This window comes from Theropithecus gelada, chromosome 6, assembly GCF_003255815.1.
Source record: "Theropithecus gelada isolate Dixy chromosome 6, Tgel_1.0, whole genome shotgun sequence".
In the NCBI taxonomy this organism is placed as follows: domain Eukaryota; kingdom Metazoa; phylum Chordata; class Mammalia; order Primates; family Cercopithecidae; genus Theropithecus; species Theropithecus gelada.
The window spans coordinates 131757066-131779604 of NC_037673.1; the positions used below are offsets into that span (position 1 = coordinate 131757066).

A 22539-nucleotide genomic window follows, 5' to 3' on the forward strand; every position below is an offset into this window, starting at 1 on the left:
AACTCCAAATGCTGGGGATGGCATGTAGTGAGCAGAGGCCAGGGCTGAAGTGGCTGTCCTAGGTGGGAAGAGGGTGAAGACAGAGTCTCCATAGAGAGGGTGCAGGAGCTCCCCAGCTGGGGCTGACCGGAGCAGCCTCTATGCTAGCTTGCTGTCTGTTACCCACTGCCTTGCTCTCCTGACCTGGGAGATTCCAACCTTTCCTATCAAATCCAGCACTAGGCTTTCTGCTCCAAGAAGCCCTCCCTGAGCCTGCTCAGCCAGAGAGCAAAACTCCCTGCTCTGGGCCCCTGCCTTTTTAGCAGGTACTTCTCTGAGTTAGTGCTTGCTGGACAATGCTTGCTTACCTGCCTTTGTAAGAAACCCTTAATCCGAGGCCTCTTTCATAGAAAGCATTTAGTAAGTCCTTGTTGACCACTGGATTGCTTTAAATGCACATTCCTATTCATCTGTCATCCAACAAGTTCTGTTTCAGTTCCCAGGGCCAGCCACACAGGACCTCTCAGTGAGTAGGCAAGAAACCCTGCATAACCTGAAGAACAGAATATTGGGATGGATAGCAAAGGAGAATTCAGCTCCAGGGAGCTGGTTGTAGAGTCAGAGCTGGGTTCAAATCCCACCTCCACCATTCATGGCTGTGTGACCTTAGGGAATACACTTCACTTCTCTGTGAGATAGTATTACCTATCTCATAGGGTTGCCATGAGAAGTCAATGATGTATGTAGAAGACACACATACAGTGGTTGTTATTGTCAGTTTAGTACCAGTTGGAGCCACAGCATTACGTTAGATCTCAGATGTCATTTAAAGGCGCCCATGGAGGAGCACTGAGAAAATCGTCTGGATTATTCAGGACAGGGCCCAGCTGTTGAGGGCAAGAATTGTTCTTGAGAAACGAATGGGAATAGGTGTTGTCTGCCTAATGCTGCCATTGGATCACAGGGTTGCGTGGCTGTGAGGCTGGGGGAGGCTGGGGGGACTCAGCACAGCGACAGTGGCTGGGGCAGCTGTTGGTGGCACCCACTGCAAGCCTGCCTCTGAAGGCTTACAGTGAAGGGAAGGGCTGGGCTGCAACACTTCACCTCTCTAGAACCTGCAGGATTTTACCCCCTCACAAAATACTTTCATTTCTGTTAAGTTTTACTAACTGCAAACTTGTCTTTTGAATAGAGGCATGTGTGCATTTCAAGAGTTCCTTGCAGTTGCACCAATTTTTTTTGAAAGTAATGAGCTTTTTTGCCCCTTAAAGCATGAGGCTGACATCAGAGAACAGTTTTTGATCCCAGTTTTAAAAATAAACTGAGTGGCTTAGCAATGGTGGGAACCCCGGGCAGCTTGTTGGCTCACTTTCCCTCAGTTTCATTGAAAAGAATTTCTACAGTGTGCCCACATCACAGGGCATGATGCACTTTGGATTATTCAAAGTTTAGAAACATTTAGGTGATTATGGTAAATCATTCATGCAAATAGCAATAAATGCAATTTATTCTTTTGTGCAATCACAAGGAGAGCAGAAATCCGCAGCCCTTTTCTCTAGTTCTCAATCCTTTTAGCGACATCTAGTGGAAGATCTTTGAAAAACACATTTGCTTCTGCGGTGTTCCTCCAAAGTTAAGCCCATCCAATTAAGTCATTTAAACTTGGTTCCATCTACAAGTCCCTCTGTGTTTCAGTCTCCGAGTTAGAAATACCAAGGCCAAATGGACTCTCTTTGCTGGTAAGCGCATGCCATCAGGGACCCTATATCACAATAGTCAGAAACTCTGCATTTGAATCTGGTTGTCACTTTTCAGCAGTGTGATCACCTCCGGCTATACAATGTATCTAATAATAGGACCTGCCCTATAGGGTTATTGTAAGGACCAAATGAAATGAGACCCATGAAGGACTCAGCACAGCACCTGCCATACAGTAAATATCAGTCTGACCAGCTAACAGTGGCCACAGTTTTCCACTACCCTCTGTCCACACTGCAGATCCTACCTGCACGAATGCTCTTGGGTGGAGGGCGCATAGTATGGTTTGTTTAAGCAGTTTGCTGGTATTAACTATGAAGTGGTATCATTTTAAGATGCATCTTCTTATAAAGATAATGCAGTTCCCCCCCACCGCCCCACCGCTCGCTCTCATTTCAAATCAAGAAACAGGAATACATCATCTAGACCCAGCAAAGATCTTGGAAAAAAATGCCACAGAACTCCTTATGTTCAGATGAAATTTGGAAAAATCATCTTTCAGGTTTAAGTTGGAAGTCGTTGCCTTTTCATGGAAAAGATTGGTTGTGTGATGGTCTAGGGTCTTCTGTTTTGAAGAGCTTGTATTAGGCACAGTTTGGGAAAGAAAAATGATCCTTTACATTCATCCATAATATGAAGTATACTGCATATTTCTTCCTGGTTCAAGTCTGCTTTAGATGCAGGCATCTTTCTTTTCTTTTCTCTTTTCTTTTCTTTCTTTCAGAGATGGAAAGAGTCTTCTGTGTGTTTTAGGCAAATTAAGGTTAAGGTTTAAGTGCCCTTTGAAGCAAAAAGTGTCCGTGTTTTGCTAACATATTTTAGCTACTCTGGCTTGGCTGAGGTCTTCCTAAATAATCAACATCCCTCAACAGCCTTGGCGGTGAGAAGGCATGTGAAAGCTGCCAGCACATCCCAGGAGCCTTGGCTGTGGCGGCTTGTCCTTGGAAAGCTCCCGGCACCCTTCTGCCAGGGATCCCGTCCTGCAGGGATGACAGACCCAGCAGTCCCGGCAGAGGGCATGAGGCTCCAGCAGCTCCATCAGCAAGTGGCCAGGCCCAGCCCTGAGCCAGAGACTGTCAGAAGGGGACAATGGTAAGGAGAGAGCTGGGCTCAGGGTCTGGAGCCCTGGCTCTGCGCCAGCCTGCCACATGCCATCTGCACGGCTCTTGATATACTCCCTCCTTCATCTGTGGAATGGGGATAACACCCTGGCCCAAGGGTCCCACAGAACCAAAAGGTGAGGCTTTATAAAAATTCTCTCTACAAACCACTGAGACCAGCAAATGGCCCACACCCACCCAGGTTGCACTGAACACTGTGGAGCATCCAAGGAGTTGTGGGGGCAGGGCAAGGGTTGAGGGGGATGGGCTGCCCTGCTCCCACATCCTGTGACTGCAGAGGCCAACTTAGGACCCGCGACTCACAGGCACAATAACTGAAACACACCAGTCACAACAACAGTTTAACATTTTACTAAATCAACTCACACAAATTCCAAATTGCAAATATAATTAAGGACAACAGATTCTGCTTTGCCTTATTAAATCTTCCATTTTCAAATCCATCATTAAGACAAAAAGTAACCAAAAATTAGGTCTGTTGCAAATTCATGATTCTTCTGAGGGGGAAAAAAAAGAACATTAGAGTAAAAAGAACGCCACTGGGTGTACGATAAAGCACCACAACACACGGTTACAAACGGGGCTTCCTGGCTTCGGCGACAAGTAAAAGACGCTGTTCTCCCCACTGCTGTGCGTCAATTAGGGTTTCATTAAAATAAAACTATAAAATCTCCTAGGTTACACTAAGTCAGACACGGTCTGGAACACAGTGCTTAACAACAGTAATGCCAACTATCAGTGCTAACATAAAAACATTTTAGAAGGTCAAAAACAATTAAACTGGAAACCAAAGCCTTATTTTCCCTAGATGAGCAAAATTGAAAATGAAAGGGGTCCCACCTCCCAGTAGGAGTGAAGGGGATTTTTTTTCTTTTAAACTGGAGGTGGGGTACATGGTGCAGCTGGTTCTGTCGTTGCTCAGCCTAGTTGGCGTCCAGCTTGGCCATTTCCTGCACGTAGATGCCTATACTCTCGCTGTCAAAAAGCACGAAGTACACCGTTTTGATGGAAGAGGACATTGTGGACACGAAGTAACTGGAGATGGCCTTCAGAATCAGCTGAGCTGCTGTCTGCTTTGGAAAACCGTTCCTGGAGAAGAGAAAACAAGCACTCAGCAACTGGGATGCCATGGGGACCGCGGGACCAGCCCCACCCTACGGGCCACCTCTGCGCTGCAGCTTGCTGTGTATTGGGTCCGTGTCTGTTGAGCCCTGTGTCTGCTTGTATACCAGCGTGGGAAAGCCCAGTGCCCAGAAGACGGGACGGGGGACAGACAACTGGACAGAGAGCTGGCACCTGCAGAAGGACGTGCTATGTGCTTTCAGAGAAGGCCAGCAAACAGAATAGTGTTTTGTGGTGTGCATTAAGCCCCCGAAGTGCAGTGTGAGCTCCTGATTTTCTTTTTCTGTCATGCATTTGACTAGCACAGTGCCTGAGCCATAGCCCAGGCTCTCGATGTCAGCCCCAGGGAATGGCTGCAGGTTCTCTGGGAAGGCACTGACCTCTATCCACCCACACAGAAGAGTTACCCCTTCATACCAGGGGCCACTGCCCAGGAATCCACCCTCTAACACACACCAGCGGTACCACCCCAGAGGCCACAACGAAGGGAGCAGTGGGCTCTTCAACTCAGGGCTATCATCCAAGTTTCCAAGCCATATGTATTTGAATCCACATACATTTCCGCTTCAAATGTCATGTGGCAATTTCTGGAGGTAGATGCTCTGGATTTAAAAATATGAAATCGGGACTGGCCCTCACTGCTCTGTGGTATGCCTGAGGCTGCTCCTGGTCAGCATGGCATGTGGGTAGCCCAGGAGACCCAGGAGGAGATAGGCAGCTTGCCTACTCTAGTGAAAACCTGGGTTTAGAGCCAGTGGCCCTGGATTCACATCCCTTACTGGTCCCATTTTAGTTAAGGATACTGAGGGTGAGTCTGGGGCCAGCTCTCATGGGTGGCTCTTTGTTCACTGGCAGATCTACGGTCATCGATCCACCTGAGCCTGTGGGTGTGTTGGTGTCCAAGGCGCTGGGCCAGTCCGCCTATTTCAGCTGGAGTTCTTCACATGAGGCACCTGCTGCCAGGTGGAGGGGTTTCCAGAGGTGTAAGGTAGGCATCTACTGTAGTACTGCTAGCCTCACTCACTGCATGCCTGTGCATTCTGAACCTCCTGGCTTGGCCCTGGAGCACCTCAGTGGTCCACTGTTGACAGTGCACAGTGCATTTGACAGCCACAGGGGAAACCCTCTTGTGACTTGCTTTTGACCATACACGGCTTCCAGCTTGTGGAGACTGAGGAGCTTCTGGATGCCTCGGGAGTGGAGTTCCCTCTTAGAGGACAAGAGATGTGCCCTCAGCCTATGTGAAGGAGCCTGTGGGCAATTAATTAGTGGGGGGCAACCCACGGTTCCTTCACACACAGGTGGCAGCTCCTCAGCCACAGAGCACACCCACAGAGCAGCAGCCAGTGCATACAACCCTGCCCATGAGAGGCGTCAGAGCTCCAGAGCCGCTCTGGTCACAAGAGTGGTGGTAGACCTGTGCAGCTTCCTCCTGGGAGATCCTGGTGATTCTAGACCAATAGGTGGGCCAGGATGGTGGGTGTCATGTATAATGAAGGAAAAGGGCTCTGCTGAGAGCAGACAGGTCATTCCTCTGGCACCAGTGCCGTTTGCAGATCTGAAATCTTGGCCCACACCAGGCACAGCTGCCTTCACTATAGTCACAGGAGTCAAGGAGCACAGAGGACAGGTTATCTGGATTGAGCCATGTTGGGAACTGCTTGAGGAGATAAACTCAGTCTTCCATTTTTGGGGGGCATCTTTCCAGCAGCTCAGGCTGCTTCCAGATATGGGCTGGGCTCCTCAGTCCTGTTGCAGCCTGCACTTGAGCCAAGGGGCCAAGAGCTTCTGGAGCAGGCAGAATCCCGTCTGTGGATGTGACCTGGATGAACGGGGGCTGCAGGGTGCTGAGAGGAGCTGTGAGAAGTTGCTTTCTGCATGTGAAGCCCAAGACTATGCTCTACCAGCTCCAAGGTTCCTGCAGTGAGGTGCCCTCCTGCCTGTCTCAGCCTCACATGCGTACAGGGGGCTGGGCTGAGGGCCTGTGGAACTGTTGCAAATAGTAGTTGTCAGGTGACCTGATGGTCTGCCTAGCTGAGCTAGCCCTGGGGCAGGGCTTCTGTAGCTGCAGCCGGGCTGCGTGCCCAAGCAGCTGTCTCCAATGGTTAGCTACATTCCACACAAGCTGGGTGAGATGTGGTATGATGCGGACACAGTGTGGCCTGGCCCATGCCGTGCCACGCTGACTGGGAGGTCGCAAGGGGTTTCCATGGAACACACCAAAAGTGTGCCAGTCACTCCTGCCTGTGACCAGTGCTTTCTGACACAGACCCCTCCTGGGGCTTTCCCTGCCTCTGCCTTGGATCCTTACAAAAGGGTATGTGACTTTGAGTGAGGAAATATTCTTTTCTATTCCTCTACATCAACAGTTCTCACACTTCAGCCTGCATCAGAATTCTGGAGAGCTTGTCAAAACCCAACAGTTTGATTCAGCAGGTCTAGCAACTTTTGAGAACTGCTGTTCTACAAATAGCCAGCATGGACTTCATAATCTAAGCTGGCATGGTGGACCCAGATGTTGAGGATCTGCAAATGGGGGAGGGAAGTCAGCATCAAATGTTTTAGACTTGCAGTGCCCACACCTGCCTGCACTCCCATTTAATAGCAGACTGTGCCACCGGAATGTCCCTGGCCTTGCAAGCATTTCAAGATTGTTGGTGGGTGAACATGAATCTGGATTTGTTTCCAGGAAAACCCTTTGCTGACAAATCCATCCCTCTGTCCTAGGAAGCTACAGCCTAAGAAAGAAACCCTGCTATGGGACTGCGGCTGCTCTGGACTGCGCAGGCTGCCAGGAAGGAATGGCAGAGGTAACGGCTTTCCTAACATTTTCTGGTGGGTCTCAAAATGTCTTGCTGCCAGTTAGAATGCCTGTAGCAAAATGGAATGTGTAGGTGGATGCCCTGCAAGAGCACTCCACACAAAGCCCTGAGGCCTCCAGACAGAGGCAGCAGTAGCACACGCAGCAGCTGGGGCAGGTCAGACCCAGGTCTGCCTCTGAGGCATGGGTGGCCTGACAGCCCTACTCCCTCCAGGGTAGAGAAGCAGAGTGGTTAAAAGCTCAGGATTTCCCAGAGTCACACAGGATTTGAGTTGTGGTCCCGCTTCGGTGCCTTGTTTCCCCATCCTGTGCAATGGAGTCAGAGTATGGGACAGGAAAATGCACAGCAAGCATGGCACAGAGAGTCTTCAGTTAAGAGGAACTGTCTATAAAGTAGGTGGCTTTGAAGGGTCTTTTAAAAGGCTCATGCAGTAGAAAACTGCCTCCTCCACCCTCGTCCCTGGGATAGCTGTGACTGGGTGACTGCTGTTGTCCTTGCAGTTACACTGTGCTAACAATGTTGGCCTCGGAACCCAGAGAGCTGCTGGCTATGACTGTGGGCATGCAGCAGCAGGGACTACACAGAGGCTCCCCGGCGCAGTACTGACTACTTTCAGGCGCACTCATGCCCACTGGTGTTGCATCTTTAGCTTCTCAGCTGGGTTCACTTGTTACTTGTATAACCACGGCCCCTCTGAATAGCCATTCTTGCCTGGCCTGGCCTCTGTGACGGCCACTCTGTCCTACAGCTGCACTGCCCTCTTTTCAGACCAGATGCTGCAGAGCAAGAGGGGCTAAGGGCTTCCACTCTAGAGTCAGAATTGGGTTTGAATCCCAGCTGCTGTGGGCCAGGGCATTAACCTCTCTAAACATTAGTTTCCTCCACTAGACATTAGGTGTTTCAGGGGTCTATGCAATGATGACAATGGTGGTGATGATGAGGCTGCCAGTGCTGCGGCCACCATCAGCCCCGCCCAGAAGATGAGTGCACTGTGTGTTGTTGCCACTCTCTTCAGCCCCTGATCTGGCCTGTGGGTTGTGTTTATGGAATATTCCTTAAGTTCCTCTGGAGTCAAGTGTTTCCTACACCATAGGGCTGGGACCTTGAGCAGACTAAAACAGACATCTGAGCTTTCCCTAAAGTCACTCCAGTTGTGTAATGACCTTTGCCTTTCCCAAGAGTACTAGACCTCAGTTTCCCAGGGCCAGTGCAAGATGCCCTCTTGGGTCAGCCTGCTCAGTAATAGCTGGGGATGTACACATTGGATGCCTGTCCCACAGTCCTGTCTGGACATGCAGGAACTCTAGGTCCACCAAGGACCACATCCCAGTTCTGTTCAGCCCTCTTCTTGAGTGGGGCTTCACCACACACCCCTGTTTTCAGTGAGCTCACTTTCCAGGGCTGGGGCCAGGCAGGTATGCAGCAAATCCAGGTTAGGAGCTTATTAGGGACCTCAGAGAGTCACAGGGGAAGAGGCTGTATCCTGGGAGTCCAGGGAGATTTTCTGGAGTAGCCAGACTGGGAGCTTGCCCTTGATGACTGGGGAGGAGTAGAGGTGGATTCTGGTATTCTTTGTCTGTCAGTCACTTAGGGTATAGACATTCTTCTGCTAAGATTAGGTCCCCCTCGCACTGTGCTGTGGGCTGCTCTTAGGCCTTTACCATTTTTTAGTAATTGCCAGGTTGTTTGAAGTTGCCCCAAACATAGGCCATTTTGATCCAAGTCATTAGGATCCTGAGCCGAGAGCAACGGTATACAGGAAGGAGAACATTCAGAAGCAATGGTGATGGGGCCACCACTCCCCTGAGCTGTGCCCCCTGCAGCTAGAGAGGGGATTGGGCAGCCCCAAAGTGGCCTCTCACTCGAGGCCCCCAGGCTTTGGGTAAATGAAAAATTCTCCCCTATTCAAAGGCCAAAGGCCTTTGAGTTTCTGTCCTTTTATCTCACCTCTGAGGCCAGTGGTTAGGAGGAGAAAGAGGCTGATGGCTATACTTGGGCAGGTCAGGGAGTTCCCAGGTAGTTTTTATGCAAAGAGAGTACACAGGCAGGGAACAGCCCTGTGGTGGGATGAGAGGAGGTAGGATCTGCGGTCTGGCTGACCAGTGGTGACAGGAGGCAGGGGTTCCATGAGCCTAACAGCTCGAAGCCAAGGGCTTCCGATCAAATTCTTGCTCTACCACGTACAAGTTGACCTCAAATGAGTTACTTAACCCCTCCATGCTTCAGTTTCTTTGCCCTTGAAAGGAATAATAATGCTCACCTTGTAGGGTTGCTGTGAGATAATGCAGATAAAGGGTTTAGCACAGTACCTGGGGCTCAACACATATCCATAAATAGTAGCTTGAAAAAAGTAAACCACTTTCCTTTTAAGCTCATAAATCTAAGGAAAGTTTAATCAAAGCCCCAAACTAGTATTCTCTATGTACTACCCCTCTGGAGAGGGGTCACCCCTAATGTGAAACAGAGCTGAGGGAGTAGGGGTATCCATAAATATCATGACCAGAATGACTGAGGACAGGATGTCCAGATGCCAGGGCCTCACTTGCCCCCAGCAAGGCCGACAGGCTGGAGGGAGCCATCACACAGGTGTGGTTGTGGTCATCTTCCACATTAGGCTGTGTCGCTGGGCCTCAGCTAAGAGAGTGATCCTTTACCAACGGCTCTTTCCCAACATGCTTACATTTATACTGTTTTAATCCCAACATTAGAGACACTGGATGCAACAAACAAGCTGTTTTATTTCCCGTCCTAAAACCCACTGTGATTTACTGGCTGGCTCTGGTGTAATCCCATTTTTTTACTCATGAAAGAGAGGGCAGCTATTTACACAGCTCTGTGGGGTGAGGTCTGCCTGGCAGATGTGGCCTGGGTAGCTGTACACATGTGCTGCCTTGGGCATTTCCCCCCTTAAAGCTTTCAATTGATTATTTTTATTCCTACTTTTTACTCCATGAAAAATGTAAATAAGTTTGTAATAACAGATGCTCTTTTATGAGAATTACTTTTATGCTTCAATTAAAAATTTCTCAATACCCATATGAAAGGGTGTGAAATTATTACCTCCAATAAAGTTTCCTATTGCCTCCCTCTTCAGAAGCACCTTTCATCAGAGCAGATCAAAGTGCATCCAAAGCACTAATTAACTGAGACTCAGAACCATCTGTGAGGAAGGGCAGTCCCTACAGTCTCACTTGCTGATAAGGCAGACCAGGGCAGAGAGGTTGATTCATTTAACCAAAGGTCACACAGGACAGGAGAGCTGAGGGGCCTTACTCACAGAGCTCCAGGACCAGACAGCCCAGAGATGCAAGGCCAGGGAACGGGGAGGCAAGCCTGCCCATAGCTCACCGACTGGTGAGGGGCTGCTTAGGAAATGCTCATTCTTCTGTTTTTCCCTTGACTGGGAGAAGTGGGGGCAGCAATGGGTGGCAGGCAGTGATAGAGGCTCCAGAGAAGGTTCAGGCGCAACCGGAGATCTTTCCCCCAGAGCCTGGTACTGGTGGGCCCTTCCAGTCACACATGGCCTTGGCCACAGAAAGCCCTGGGGAATGGTGGCAGTGCCCATCTGCCTGTGGACAGGGTCTTTTGCTAGGCAGAATGTCAAGTGACAGGAAGCCCACCCCGTACTAGTTCTGCCACCAGTACTTGAGGTGTGGGACGTCAGTGATGGCAGCATGCAGGAGGCAAAATCACGAGGCCTGCCTAAGCGGAAAATGGCAAAATGTACTCTCTATCCTCTCGAAAGTTTGGAAGGAAAGTGTTTGAGAGAGCAGTTTTCTATCAGTTCATGACATGGTTCTGAGGACCGTTGCTCAGGCTCGCCCAGAAGGACAGGACAGCCTGCAGGGTCACAGGCAGTTGGTGCTACACAGCCCTGCCTTCCTTGGGTGCTGGGAGGGGCTGATGGGCAGAGACCCCAGAAGGCTCACAAGCTGGGATGGGAAGCCCCAGGAGCAGTGGCAGGTACTCTGTCCAAAGTGAGCCATCTGCCAACACAGAACCCCAGGTTATGGCTCCTCTTGGGCGCAAGTTGTTAACAGCTGCAGCCTCTAAAGGCCAGTTTCTTTTTGCTCCAGTGCCCAATGCAGACCTTGAGCCTTCCAGAGGCCTTGGACTTAGACCCTTGGTAGGGAGGACAATAGTGATGGGCAGTGGGACACAATCTCAGAGGTGGCTCTGCCCTGACAGGTCCTCATGTCTGCATCATGGGACACATTTCTGAAAGCACTCTGCCTTCTAAGAGCTCCTTTAATTTCTAGAGCAACCCTGAGACACTGCATGGGGGGATTATTATGCCAACTTCTCAGAAAGGGATTACTTTACATGTCATCACTCACCTGGTTAGTGGCCAAGCCAGGACGCAACTCCAGGCCTGACCCCTAAGCCAGAGTGCAGTGCTGCTCCAACAGGCAGGAACCTGATAGGTTATTTGCTGACATCTTCGGGGTGTACAACCAGGGAGGTATTGAGGGGGTTGCCCTGAGCCCTACCTGCGTCATCAGCTGTCGAAAAACTAGGCTTCTCCCATGGTGGTCCTCTGGGTATGTGTATGTCTTAGGGGCAGTTGTATTGCTCGTGAAGACCTTGGTGAGTCTACCTGGGGATTTTCTGGGACAGGAAGTGGAGTAGGGCCCAGCCCTGTTTAAATCTCACGTAATTCCCCATTCCATTCCACCAGGTCCCATTACCTCATTAGCAGACCAGCAGGGTTACCTAGGGCAGTAAGACAGTGAGTCATGTAGAGACACAGGTTCTCAGGAGGTGGAAGATGCTTGTGAGTAGAAAGGAAAGGGGTAGAGGGCTTTATCCAAAGAATACTGTGGTTTGGGTGGCAGACTGTAACACAGCTATAGACTTATTCTGAGACAGCCAAGCTGTTCATTTGTATCCCTGTTATTCATACCTCCAGATCTTCTCCACCCATCTAAGTCACTGTGCCCTTCAAAACTTGCTCTCTGAGGCGCCATTTCTGTGGTCCCAGTACACCCTGGGGTCCCCTTCTGTGATGACATTTGCTATCAAAACTGAAGTTTTATATCATCCTTGGGATTTGGATCTCTCTGATTGTCCCTCACCATCATTTAATGTCTGCATTCTTCCCTATGTCGTGCTTCTGGTCTCCTTGGTTAAGGCAGCCTCCGCGGGCCTTGCACAGAGTGACAGCACCACAATTATGGGCGATGTGTGCGCAGAGAGACACACCCATGACTGATATGTAACAAGCATGTGCCCCTACCTGCCGCTGCCGATGGATGGAAATGCAATGGATTTCAGCTTCTTATCATCAGCCAGGGCCAAGCAGTTTTTCACTGTCTTTTCCAGAAGTTCTTCACATTTGTCTGCACCCCAGACTGGACTATTACAGTGGATCACAAACTTGGCAGGCAGGCCGTGACCTGCGCTTACAGCAGCTAGTGGTGGGGGGATGAAACAGAAATAGTGAGCTCTGGTTCACTACAAAGCACAAGATGCCAAACACAGACCCACTCCCCTGCCACCATACATCTTCCTGGGCCCTCCAATGGCCTGTGTCTGAGGAGTTCCACAGCTGTCTGCTGCGTTGTGATTCCAACGTGAGCTCGAGCCAAGAACTGCTCATCATTTAGTCTTTTCACTTGAAGAGGGGAGCCAAGCCAAGCCACACCCTTGGAAAGTTGGCATTACAATATGTCACCACCAGGAATTTCGACCAAGTTCGTAGTAAGCCTCTCTCCACTCTCAGAAAGCTTACACAGTTCTCCCAGAGGCAGAGCCTTACCCATCTAACTCAACTGAACACAAACTCAACTAAACATGTCAGAACATCTGCAGCCTTAAAATAATTGTTTTGGGTTTCCAACCCTTCTTCTTTAAGTCGACTGGTGTGCTAATTATCGACTTGCACACCAATATGATGTATTTGTCTCTACTATGATGTATTCTCTAAATCTCCCAGACCCAATTCAGGACAAAGCTACCAGGAAAGCAACTGCTTTAAATGATCTGCTAAGCAAACTGACCAGCATCTCCGCTGCCATTGTCTTCTCCCTGCTGAAGATGGCCTCACTGTGTGAATAACTGATCCTGTTTGTGGCAGAATTAGCTTAGTTTTTAAGGAACTGTTTTTTCTTTTCCTAGGAGAGAAGAGGGGCCCCTTTCCAGCTATACATCTCCACCAAAAAGACTTGCCTTTCCCTTGCCAGATCTAAGGACACAGGCCTGGGGTCTGCCACAAACTGCAAAGTACCATGTCTCCCAGAGCATGTTCCAGAATCCCCGTCCATAGATGCTCTGCAAAGAAGGTTTTGGGGGCACTGGGTTTAGGGGGTGCTGCATGCTATGCTTCTATACAGGAGCACATTAGAGTCTCCATACCACTGCTAAAGTAAAACATCCAAACTTTTTGTATTTGGTTGCGTATTTCTGAAACCCTTTTTTTTTTTTTTTTTTAATGGAATATCTTTACAAGGGGTATGTGTTGTTATGGTCGTGTGGTAGATACTGGAGAAGGAGCGATTTGTGGGTAGTGTCTCATGGTACAGTAGAAACAGCTCAGTCACAGGGCATGAATTTGAGTCCTGGCTCTGCTTTGTGATTGGGCTTGAGAACTCTAGGCTGACCTACAAAAACCTGACATTATGGCATTGAATTAAACCAGTGGGTTTATCCCCATGAGAAGTCATGGCTAAACTATGCATAGAAAAGGACTGGAAAGAAACATTAACAGTGACTATCTTTGCACAGTGGAACAGGAATATGTTTTATTTGCCTCTTTATACTTTCAAAATTATTTTAAAGCAGTTTCTAAAGTAGCTGTTAAAATCAAAAACAAAAGTGTTATTGAAACAAGCAAAAGTATCTTGAACCATGCTACACCTAATGGGTTTGCATCTGCTGTGGCTGAGGTTTCCCACAGAGTTTGGTACATGGCAGCACCAGGCTGCCTCCTACCAGGCCTTGTGCCAAGGGCTACCAGCAGTACTCAAGCTGGAACCCTGATGGGAAGAGACCCACAGGCTGGTCAAACAGGTGTTTTAAAGGGACTGGCAAAAGGCCAGCTGCCCCTGGCTAGGTAGTTAAAACTGTGTATGCCTTCCCTTGTACAGTGTGGGACTTTGGTGGTACTGCCTGGAAGAACTTTGTAATTAGTGCCCTGTATGTCATGCCCCTTGCAGGCAAAACAGAAGTGGCAGAGCAGAGGTCAAAGGCACAGATCAGCAAAGGGAATCCTTCTGGATCCTGAGACTAGCCTGAAAGGGGTGTCATTTGTCACTAGGAATAGAGGGGCGGGGCAAGGCCTGGTGGACCCTCCAAGAGAGAGCTTATGCGAAAATTATCAATGTCCAACTTTAGTTAAGATTCATTTTTAAAACGGAGGATTTAAAAGACAGGATAGGCATTGGAATTGGGTAGTAAGAAGAGAAAACCAGAGCCCAAAGTGAGGAAATGGGTGATCTGTCCTCACACAGTTGGTGGTGGAGCCGGGCCTCCCCACTGACTCAACTCTCAGGTCCTCAGGAGGTCCTCTGTCCTGTATACCCCAAATGACCACCTAAATTCAGGCCTGAAGCAGTAAGAAGTACCCTGCCTCCAGGTCTTAGCAATAATTCTCCCCACATCAGATGCCAAGTTGTTTTCTTCCCCTTATACCAGGGAAGGTGTAATTGGCAAATGAGAAATGTATATTTATACGTTTCCTATTACAAACATGGATGGCTGAAGATTTTTAATTAGCATCTCTCACCAGCAGTTTTGCAAATGGCTCAGTATCACTCCCTCTCAGCTCTTAGATGTCCCAAACTCAGCTCCTATAATTTCTTAAAATTTGAGATCTAGACATCAAACATATAGGAGCTATTTTAAGTAATAAAGAAATTCAAAGGTGATTTTCCCAGACAACCTGCATGTGATGAAACTCTAAGTTATAAAGCTACAGGCTGTCCTTGGCCTCCATCTTGAAGATGCGGCTATATTGCCATGCACCTCTAAATTCTAAGCCATCTCACAAAATGGTTTTCCTAATATTGCATGTGCCACAACCAAATAAGCACGGTGGCTTTCCCACCTCACCTCCAGCTACTTCCAAGGGCCCGTTCTTTTTCCGGAGTTCCAGGACAGCTTCCACAAACTCCTTGCCACCTTTCTTCTCCAGCGTGTTTCCTAGACAAGGACAGGGTGGGGTCAGGTTGCCATTCTGTGTCTCTGGCACACACAGACACTTAGCATGTCAGGTGATTACATACTTCAAATGATCTATTAAATTTCCATCAGGCTGCAAAACAGGAACTAAGCCTTGGCTGAGTTAGTAAAGTAAAATTGAGAAGGGCTTGTCATCACCAGTTACTACACTCACATTGCTGCTTCATCTGGCTGTCTCTGCTGCCCCTTATTTGGGTCTGACTCAGGGTGATCACGGATGTGACAGAGATGTGAAAGAGACAGGAGATGCTTGTTTTTTTTTTTGCAGACATGCTTGTCCTGGATGCTTTTCACTGGCATGAGATACCAGCTGGTACTGGTTTCCAAGACTAATGCCTGCCTTGGGTTTTCTTCTCTGTCTCTGGGGAGAACCCCCAAGTAAGGAGGTTTCAGCAGCATACAATGCTCCCATCGAGAGGCCAGCTCTCCTCCTGGCAGTAGGCCTAGAAGGAAGTGTTCATACTTGGCCACCTTTTTGGACCAGCATTATTACCGTGCTTAGCTCCTGTTTTGCAGCTTTGGTCTCATATGCAAATACAAAATAAAAATGGCCTCAGACGGTATTTTCTTAATTACACTAATGATTCAGAATTGTTTTCAGTAAAGAAGGGCAACATCAGAAGCAGAGCTTAAAGATTAATCTGTATGCTATAAAAAGCTTGGAAAGGAGGATGTCTAACTGCTCAGGACCAGATTCTTTAATAAAAGCCAATGGAGGTTGGGAGCAATGTATTTTCTTCAATTAGGGCACTTGCTAAGTAATTAATTTCTGCTGTGAAAACCAAGTTCCCAAACAAGATCACCAACACCTATGAGAACTCTGAGTTGATACTCATGTGGGATAGCAAGTGGCAATCAAAGTTAGCAACAAGATCAGCCTTTCAAGTTTGGCTAAAATGGGGTCTGAGTCTTCCTTAAGCTCTGATTCCTCAGTTTTGCATATTTTAAAGTACTTTTCCTCACAGGAGGACAAAATACTCCCCTTAAGATTCACATTTGTCTTGGAAAATTCCAGGTGCACCTGGCACAGTTCTGGTACGGGACGGTCAAGGTATATCGGAATGCACCAGCCCAAATTCTCTTTGGAGTCACCCTGCGATGATTAGGGCTAATTATCTTAGTGAAACTTGCCTCCTTTGAATGTTTGTTCTGCAGGGGTGAACTAACCCCAGGAGGTGTCTGGGAAGAAGAGAAAACAACTTGGGCCTTGTCCCAAATACAAACCAGGGCTAATGGCTAGGACTGGGCCTGTACCCACCCGCTGTAGGAAACCTGGGGTGTACAGATAAATATGACCAGCAGCCACAGCCCAGGGGAGCTCACAGCTGTGTCTGAGAGAGGGTGGTACAAACTTAGCATCCTTGAGGTAGGATTTTGTGTTACTCTTCATGATCTCAGACTGCCCTCCTGCCTTTACCTGTCCTGAAAAGCAGCACAGACTTTAAATGGCAGAGTGAGAATGTCACACCTGTTGCTGCTGCATGTTTCTAGTAAAGTCAGCATCAGAGGTGGCAGCTGAATGGACCATGCACTGGAGGAAGCAGGCTGGGGGCTTAGAGCCCAACTCCACCACCACAAAGTGGATGCAACCCAGGCAAGTGAGACCCCAATACAGGTTCACCTAAACTATCCCTGCAGCTGAGAAAAAGGAATCTGGAGCCAGAACCAGCTGGATTCCACACACTGCTGCCCCGGGGCCCAGTCTAGCCTTCACGCTTAAACCCATTCTCCAGCTTGAGGCAGGGCAACAAAAACACTGGAGGCTGGACTAGTTAGGGTTCTCATTCTTTATTAATTTTAACTCTTTGGTGAGAACTGAGAAATTTGAAGGTAAAATATCGTTTTTACTTTATCATGATTACCAACTCCTTTCTAAAATATTTAAGAAAATGGGCTGATTTATAATTAAAGGTATTTTATCTTAGGAAGAGTGTTTAAAAATTTTACTTATAAATATTGCTTTAATTAAAAGTGAAATTTCCAAGTTAAAATACACTTAAATGCATTTCCCAAACTTAAAAACTGAACCCTAGATTGCAGGCAATCAACCCAGTCAGGACTTGACTCCTACACACACATATGTATGCACATGTTCATGTAGACACACGTGTACTTTTTAACAAGAAACAGGCCCATTTTCAACCATATTGTCAACACTCTTATTGTAAGACTCTTGCTTTTGAGGCTTAACTCCAGGGTTAATCATAAAGCAATTGGCTTATTTGCCCCCAAGCATAAACATGTGTTACTCCCATGAGAACAAGAACATTATTTTCATGCTTAGAAAGCAGGCATAAGTATCAGTGTTCAAAACAGCCTAAGCGAAAATTTAGGCTTGGACAAATGTCAGGCTAGGCCTGTGGTCTATTTCACTGTTAGAAAGAACTTTTGATGGGTAAAAGTTAATCACTGGGGCTAAGCATTCCTGCACTCGGATTCCTTCTTCCAGCAGTCTCGGGACTTCACACCAAATATGAGAAATGGAGTGATTACTAGCTTCCTCTTTTCTCCTCTCACACATCAAGGTGGGAGCTGGAACCAATTGAGGCCATGTAGGAATCTGGTTTAGCATTGGCATTGTAAAAGATATCTGGGGTCAGTACTGGTTTGGACTGGTCCGCTGGGCAGAAAAAGCCCTGCGGGGCTTTGGAAGACTGGGTTCTGATCTGGCAGTCTTTCTGCCTTGGCCAGTTGGGATGTCTGAAGCTGCTGAAGATTTCTGCAAGTGTGACACTGTCGGTGAGTGATGTGTGCCAGGGTCCTGGGCAAGCTTTTGGACCCAGGTTGCTCCTGTGGCTTGGAAGCTAATAATTCCCCCCCTGTGCTTATCAATGGGTTGTAGGCAAACATGTCAGAGGAAAAGCATTAGCACCATCCTTATTCCAAAGAGATCTATTCCAGTCACAATTCAGGAAGGACTGGGCTCTGCTGGGTGGCACAGCTGGGTCTGCCTGTTATTCCCCCAAGGCTTCAGCCCTGTCTCAAAGCTGCAACTCTGCTTCCTGGCATGGCTAATCCTGCTGGGCACGGCCTTCCTCAGCCTGCAGCAGGCAGGTCAACTTTCTCTTCTCCCTGGACCTGGGTAAGATACTTTTGCCTAGGAAGTTGCATAATTCCCATTTCACCAAATGTCCTGGATGGCAGGATGAAGCCAGGCCTTAGTAACTCCCAGCTATGACAAAGACAAGCCCTTAATTATTTATTTTTCTCTAAATAAGCACTTCCCTCCCATCAAATGTTCATTTGGTTAAAAAAGGAAGCATCTTTCTCTTAAGCTGCCTAACTTTGGAGCTCTTTAACTCCTCCAAAGTCTTGTGAAAGGGGAGTTTAATTGCCTACAGCCCGATTTCATTTTGGCCTGGCAGACTTGGCAAATTCTGACTTTCCATCCAGTTTGTCTTTCCATCCATGTCCAAAATCCAAAATACCCAGGAGAGTGGTTAGTCCAAATTGCAGTGGCTGGGGAAAACTGAACTAGCAGTCTTTGCTAGTGATGCCAAGCAGAGCTGGGCAGCCAGAGATTGTGAGCTACTGCACATCTAGCATCCAGGACCCTTGTGAAAATCCCGATCTCCTCATCCTTCCAGATGACTTCACTGTCTGCTGACTGGAAATGTAACCATTCACTTTGGAAGCTGGTATTTGAATCCACACTCAGAGTGCTGCTCTCAGGACCAGCACATCTACCATAAAAATCATATATACACATGAGTGATACCTTACAGCATGCACCAATCATGTGCCAGGCTTTACAAAACAAGGTGCTTTGCTTACATTTAATGTAATTCCCATCATTACCATTACTTTATAGATAGGGAGCCTGAAGCACTGAGGAGTGAAGTGACTTGCCCAGGCCCCATGATCAGTAAATGGTGACAGTAGGACTCCAGTTCCTTCCACCTAGCTCCAAAGCTGTGCTTTTTTCTATCACACGTGGGTGCCGCCTCCTCAGACAGGCCCCTCAGTGTGTTCTTAAAGCAGGATACTGTTTGATTCTCCTGCCAGGAATCTGCAGCCTCGGGATATGGCATCTCAAGTGCCCTCTGTCTTGGCCACCCTCAGCTATTTAGCACACCAGGAATCAACCTACAATGCCTTATCAGCTGCCAGGGGAAAGGAAGGTGCTTTCTGGGTCTAGGATGATGTTTCTTATGAGTAGTCTAAGGATACCATGTCAGATTGAGGTGATTTTCATGCACCTGAAGTCTGAGAACCCTAAGTGTGGGCAAGCATTTGGAAAGGGTCCTCCTTGTGCACCTGAGGCTTTAAGGCCATTTTCAGGAACAAGCGTGCTTCTGACATGGAGACAGATTGGCAGGGGTTGCGGGGGTGGGGGTGGTGACCTGTGCACAGGCATCTGTGTTTGTCTGCTCTTCAGAGTGCATGGAGGTGGTCTTGGATGCCACTTGGTCCATGTGACTGTATTGTTCCTGCAGCTGAAATCATCTGTGAACCCAGTCTCCAACAAAGCTGTGCCTTGTGGGGCAGGTGAAGAAATGATTCTGCTGAACCAGTTTTCAAACCAGAAATGTCCATTTGTGAGCTGCATCAGCCAGGATGTGATGCATCACATCCTGGCTGACAGCTAGCTTTATTACTCAGGTTCACAACCCAGGGACAGGAGACCTTGGGAAGGTCAGGACAGCTGGAAGTGTGAAATGAATGCAGCCCTGCATAGCTGTCAAAGGATCAAGCTGTCTGCAGCGGCCGACTGACCATGCACACACACACTCGGCAGCACCCGGCTAGGCATTACCTACTTCACCACCGATGTAGAAGTCAGTGTTTGTCGGGTGAACGACAGCATCACTGTCGATCGAGGCAATGTCAGCCTGTACAACTTGCAACTATAACAGGTAAACAAATGTATATCAACTGTGTTGGACCGAGACCCACGCACAGGCACATTTACTAACGCCCCAATGGCAGGGCTGGCCTACCTGGTCGATTCCAACATATGAGCCCAAGGGGCAATCAGTCCACGCAGTGTGCGCACATGTGGATGGGGGTGAGGACAGGAGGAGGAGGAATATCAAATGTGACATGTTTAAATTAAACATTTGAATGACAAGTCCAAAAAAAGAGAAACACACACATGAGATCATTTCCAAAGGTTAAAAGAAATAAAATGAATGCCCCGTTTCACTTCGCAAAAGCCTATAAAGTTGGCATCCCACTGAGAAGGCTACTAAAACATGGCATCTGTTTAAAAAAAAAAAGTGGACCATCAGGCCAACCAAAACAACAAGTTTCTCCATTCTGTCTGCAGCAGTCAACTTGCAGGCTTTGATTTTTATTCTTGTGACATTTACCATTTTGTCTACCTTCAAGGGATTTCTCTTGAAAACCCAGAAAACAGTATTGATATATGTAGAGGATTGCCTTTATTTTTTCCCCTCAACATATGGGCTGATCTCTATCAATATTTTTCCAGGCCCATCTCTTACTCTAGCGTGTCTTATATTTACAGTTTAATTTTTTTGTTGTTTTTTTACAGACAGGGTCTTGCTGTTGCCCAGGCTGGAGTGCAGTGGCACAATCATAGGTCACTGCAGCTTCGAACTCCTGGGCCTAAGCAATCCTCCTGCCTCAGCCTCCCGAGCGAGTAGCTGAGACTACAGGCACGTATCACCAAGCCCAGCTAAGTTTTTGACTTGTTGTAGAGATGAGGTCTATCTTACCCAGGTTGGCCTCCAACTCCTGGCCTCACTCAATCCTCCTGCCTCAGTCTCCAAAAATGCTGGAGTTACAGGTGTGAACCACTGCACCTGGCCTTTGTATTTTAGTATAAAATGTGCTTTGGATAGAATCCTTGCTTTTTCTAGCTTGTGGTTTTTTGTTTTGTTTTGTTTTTTGAGTATCTGTATAAGGCAGTTGGAAAAGAAGTTCAAGCTGGACACTCTTGAGTCCAGTCCTCATGTTTTCAGCCCACTGTTACACCCAGTTCGTGTGGGTCAGGCCTGGGCTCATGGAATGAGTGTATCTCCCAGTAAGGAAGTCTGCTATCTGACAAAAACAGCGGAAGCTGAGAGCTCAAGGGATACAAAATAGATTGCACTTGAGGGTTAGGAAGGAGGCTACATCTGTGTGCCTATTTCCCCTGGCAAGCCTCTACTTCGAAGAGCAGCAGAGGAGCCCTGTCGTGCCATTGAGCTGACACTGCCACATATGCAAAGATAAAGCCATAGAGGCAGGACACTTAAGGTGCACCTCTCAGCCTGCCCTGTACCATCCACCGTCTTGAACAGGGAGACACCATGGCTCTGGGGCAGTTTTCCTCTGTAAGAACTCGCTTGGAGATATTGCCCTTCTGTTTAATACCATCCTCTAGTCAAATAATTCATGAAGGTGGCATTCAGTCATATACTGTTTTCAGTTCTAAAAAAAAGTTGAAGTGATGGTAGTAAATTGTGGGCTAAAGACAGCTTAATAGCATACTGATGTGGCTTGTCTTCTCTTTCAAGCTTTGTCATTTCTAATTAAGGTTTAAATGGAGAAACTATCATTTTGTAGTTACCTGAGATTTTTCAGTTCTAAAGTAAAAACAAAAAAAAAACAAACAAAAACCAACACGTTTAAAAATCCCTCCCCAAGTAACCAGCAGTCAGTTTGATCATTATGGAAGAGAATTCAGATGGCAATATATTTGCAACTGAGGAGAGAATAGCCAATCACACTTAATAAAACAGACCGTTTACACTTGGAATGGCCTGGAGTAAGTCGATATTCAGTGTCTACACTCAAATATCAATCTTGGATTTGGAAATTTGGCTTGACCACTGTAAAGTCTGGGAAGATGAAACGCCTAAATTCTGGGTTCCATAACTTTTCATCTGACAGCTGGTGGTGCCGAACCCCGTCCCCAATTACCTAGGTCATCTTTAAGGTCAATGTCAGCATTGGTAGGATTGATTATGGCCTCCACCTCAAAGCCGGCTAAATTACTGATTTCACTGTGAATAAGGTTCAGCTGCAAAGAAAAGCATGAGGTGGGAAATAACAGGAGAGCTGGGAAGTCTCAGAGAAGGAGCCTTGGGATACAGGTAAAGGGCAGTGGACACTCCAAGTGCACGAGGCACAAAAGGGAAGCAGGGAGTTGCTGGCTCAAATGAACCCATTTCAAACATAAGACTCAAATGCTGCTCGGGATGCGGGAGCAAGCAAACTAGAATGAATGTTCAGAGCATGTGGGTGATGCCTGGGGCAAAAGGAAGCACAAGCCACATTCGACGAGGAGATCAACTTTCCTTTAAAGGGACTTGTGATCTGGGGGCCAAAGTAAGGCAGCTATCAGGACCTAGAATGAGTACGCATTGCTGAGGGTGGGGGCTGGTGTGACTGTCCTCACCCTTGAGTCCTGGGCTGGTGCTAACATCCTACCTGGCTTGGGCAAACCCCTAAGGGCTCTGCCATTGTCTTCCAAGTGACTATGGGTCCTTAAGGCTGTCCCCATCACTGTGACTGCTGGCTGGCTTCCCTGCCCTGCTCAGGGTGGCAAGAAGTGAGAACAGTCTGTTGCTTAGTAACATCTAATTTACGTGTTCATTAGTCATGTAATG

General features: G+C 47.8%; 1 protein-coding gene across 6 annotated transcripts in view; it reads right to left on the bottom strand.

The window, feature by feature from the left end:
* Positions 1-3193: 3193 nt before the first annotated feature.
* Positions 3194-22539, bottom strand: part of LOC112625777 (core histone macro-H2A.1) — a 65663-nt gene continuing 46317 nt past the window's right edge. For 4 of the 6 annotated variants that reach the window (XM_025387080.1, XM_025387078.1, XM_025387081.1 and 1 more), the window contains exons 6-9: positions 21851-21950; positions 14852-14941; positions 12039-12213; positions 3194-3947 (exon numbers count right to left, since the gene is read on the bottom strand). In XM_025387080.1, the coding sequence (XP_025242865.1) occupies positions 3782-3947; positions 12039-12213; positions 14852-14941; positions 21851-21950 (531 nt within the window). In that variant the 3' untranslated portion in view covers positions 3194-3781. Of the gene's footprint in view, positions 3948-12038; positions 12214-14851; positions 14942-19736; positions 19828-21850; positions 21951-22539 lie in introns of all 6 variants that reach the window. The other 2 variants (XM_025387083.1, XM_025387082.1) reach the window with 1 other exon arrangement.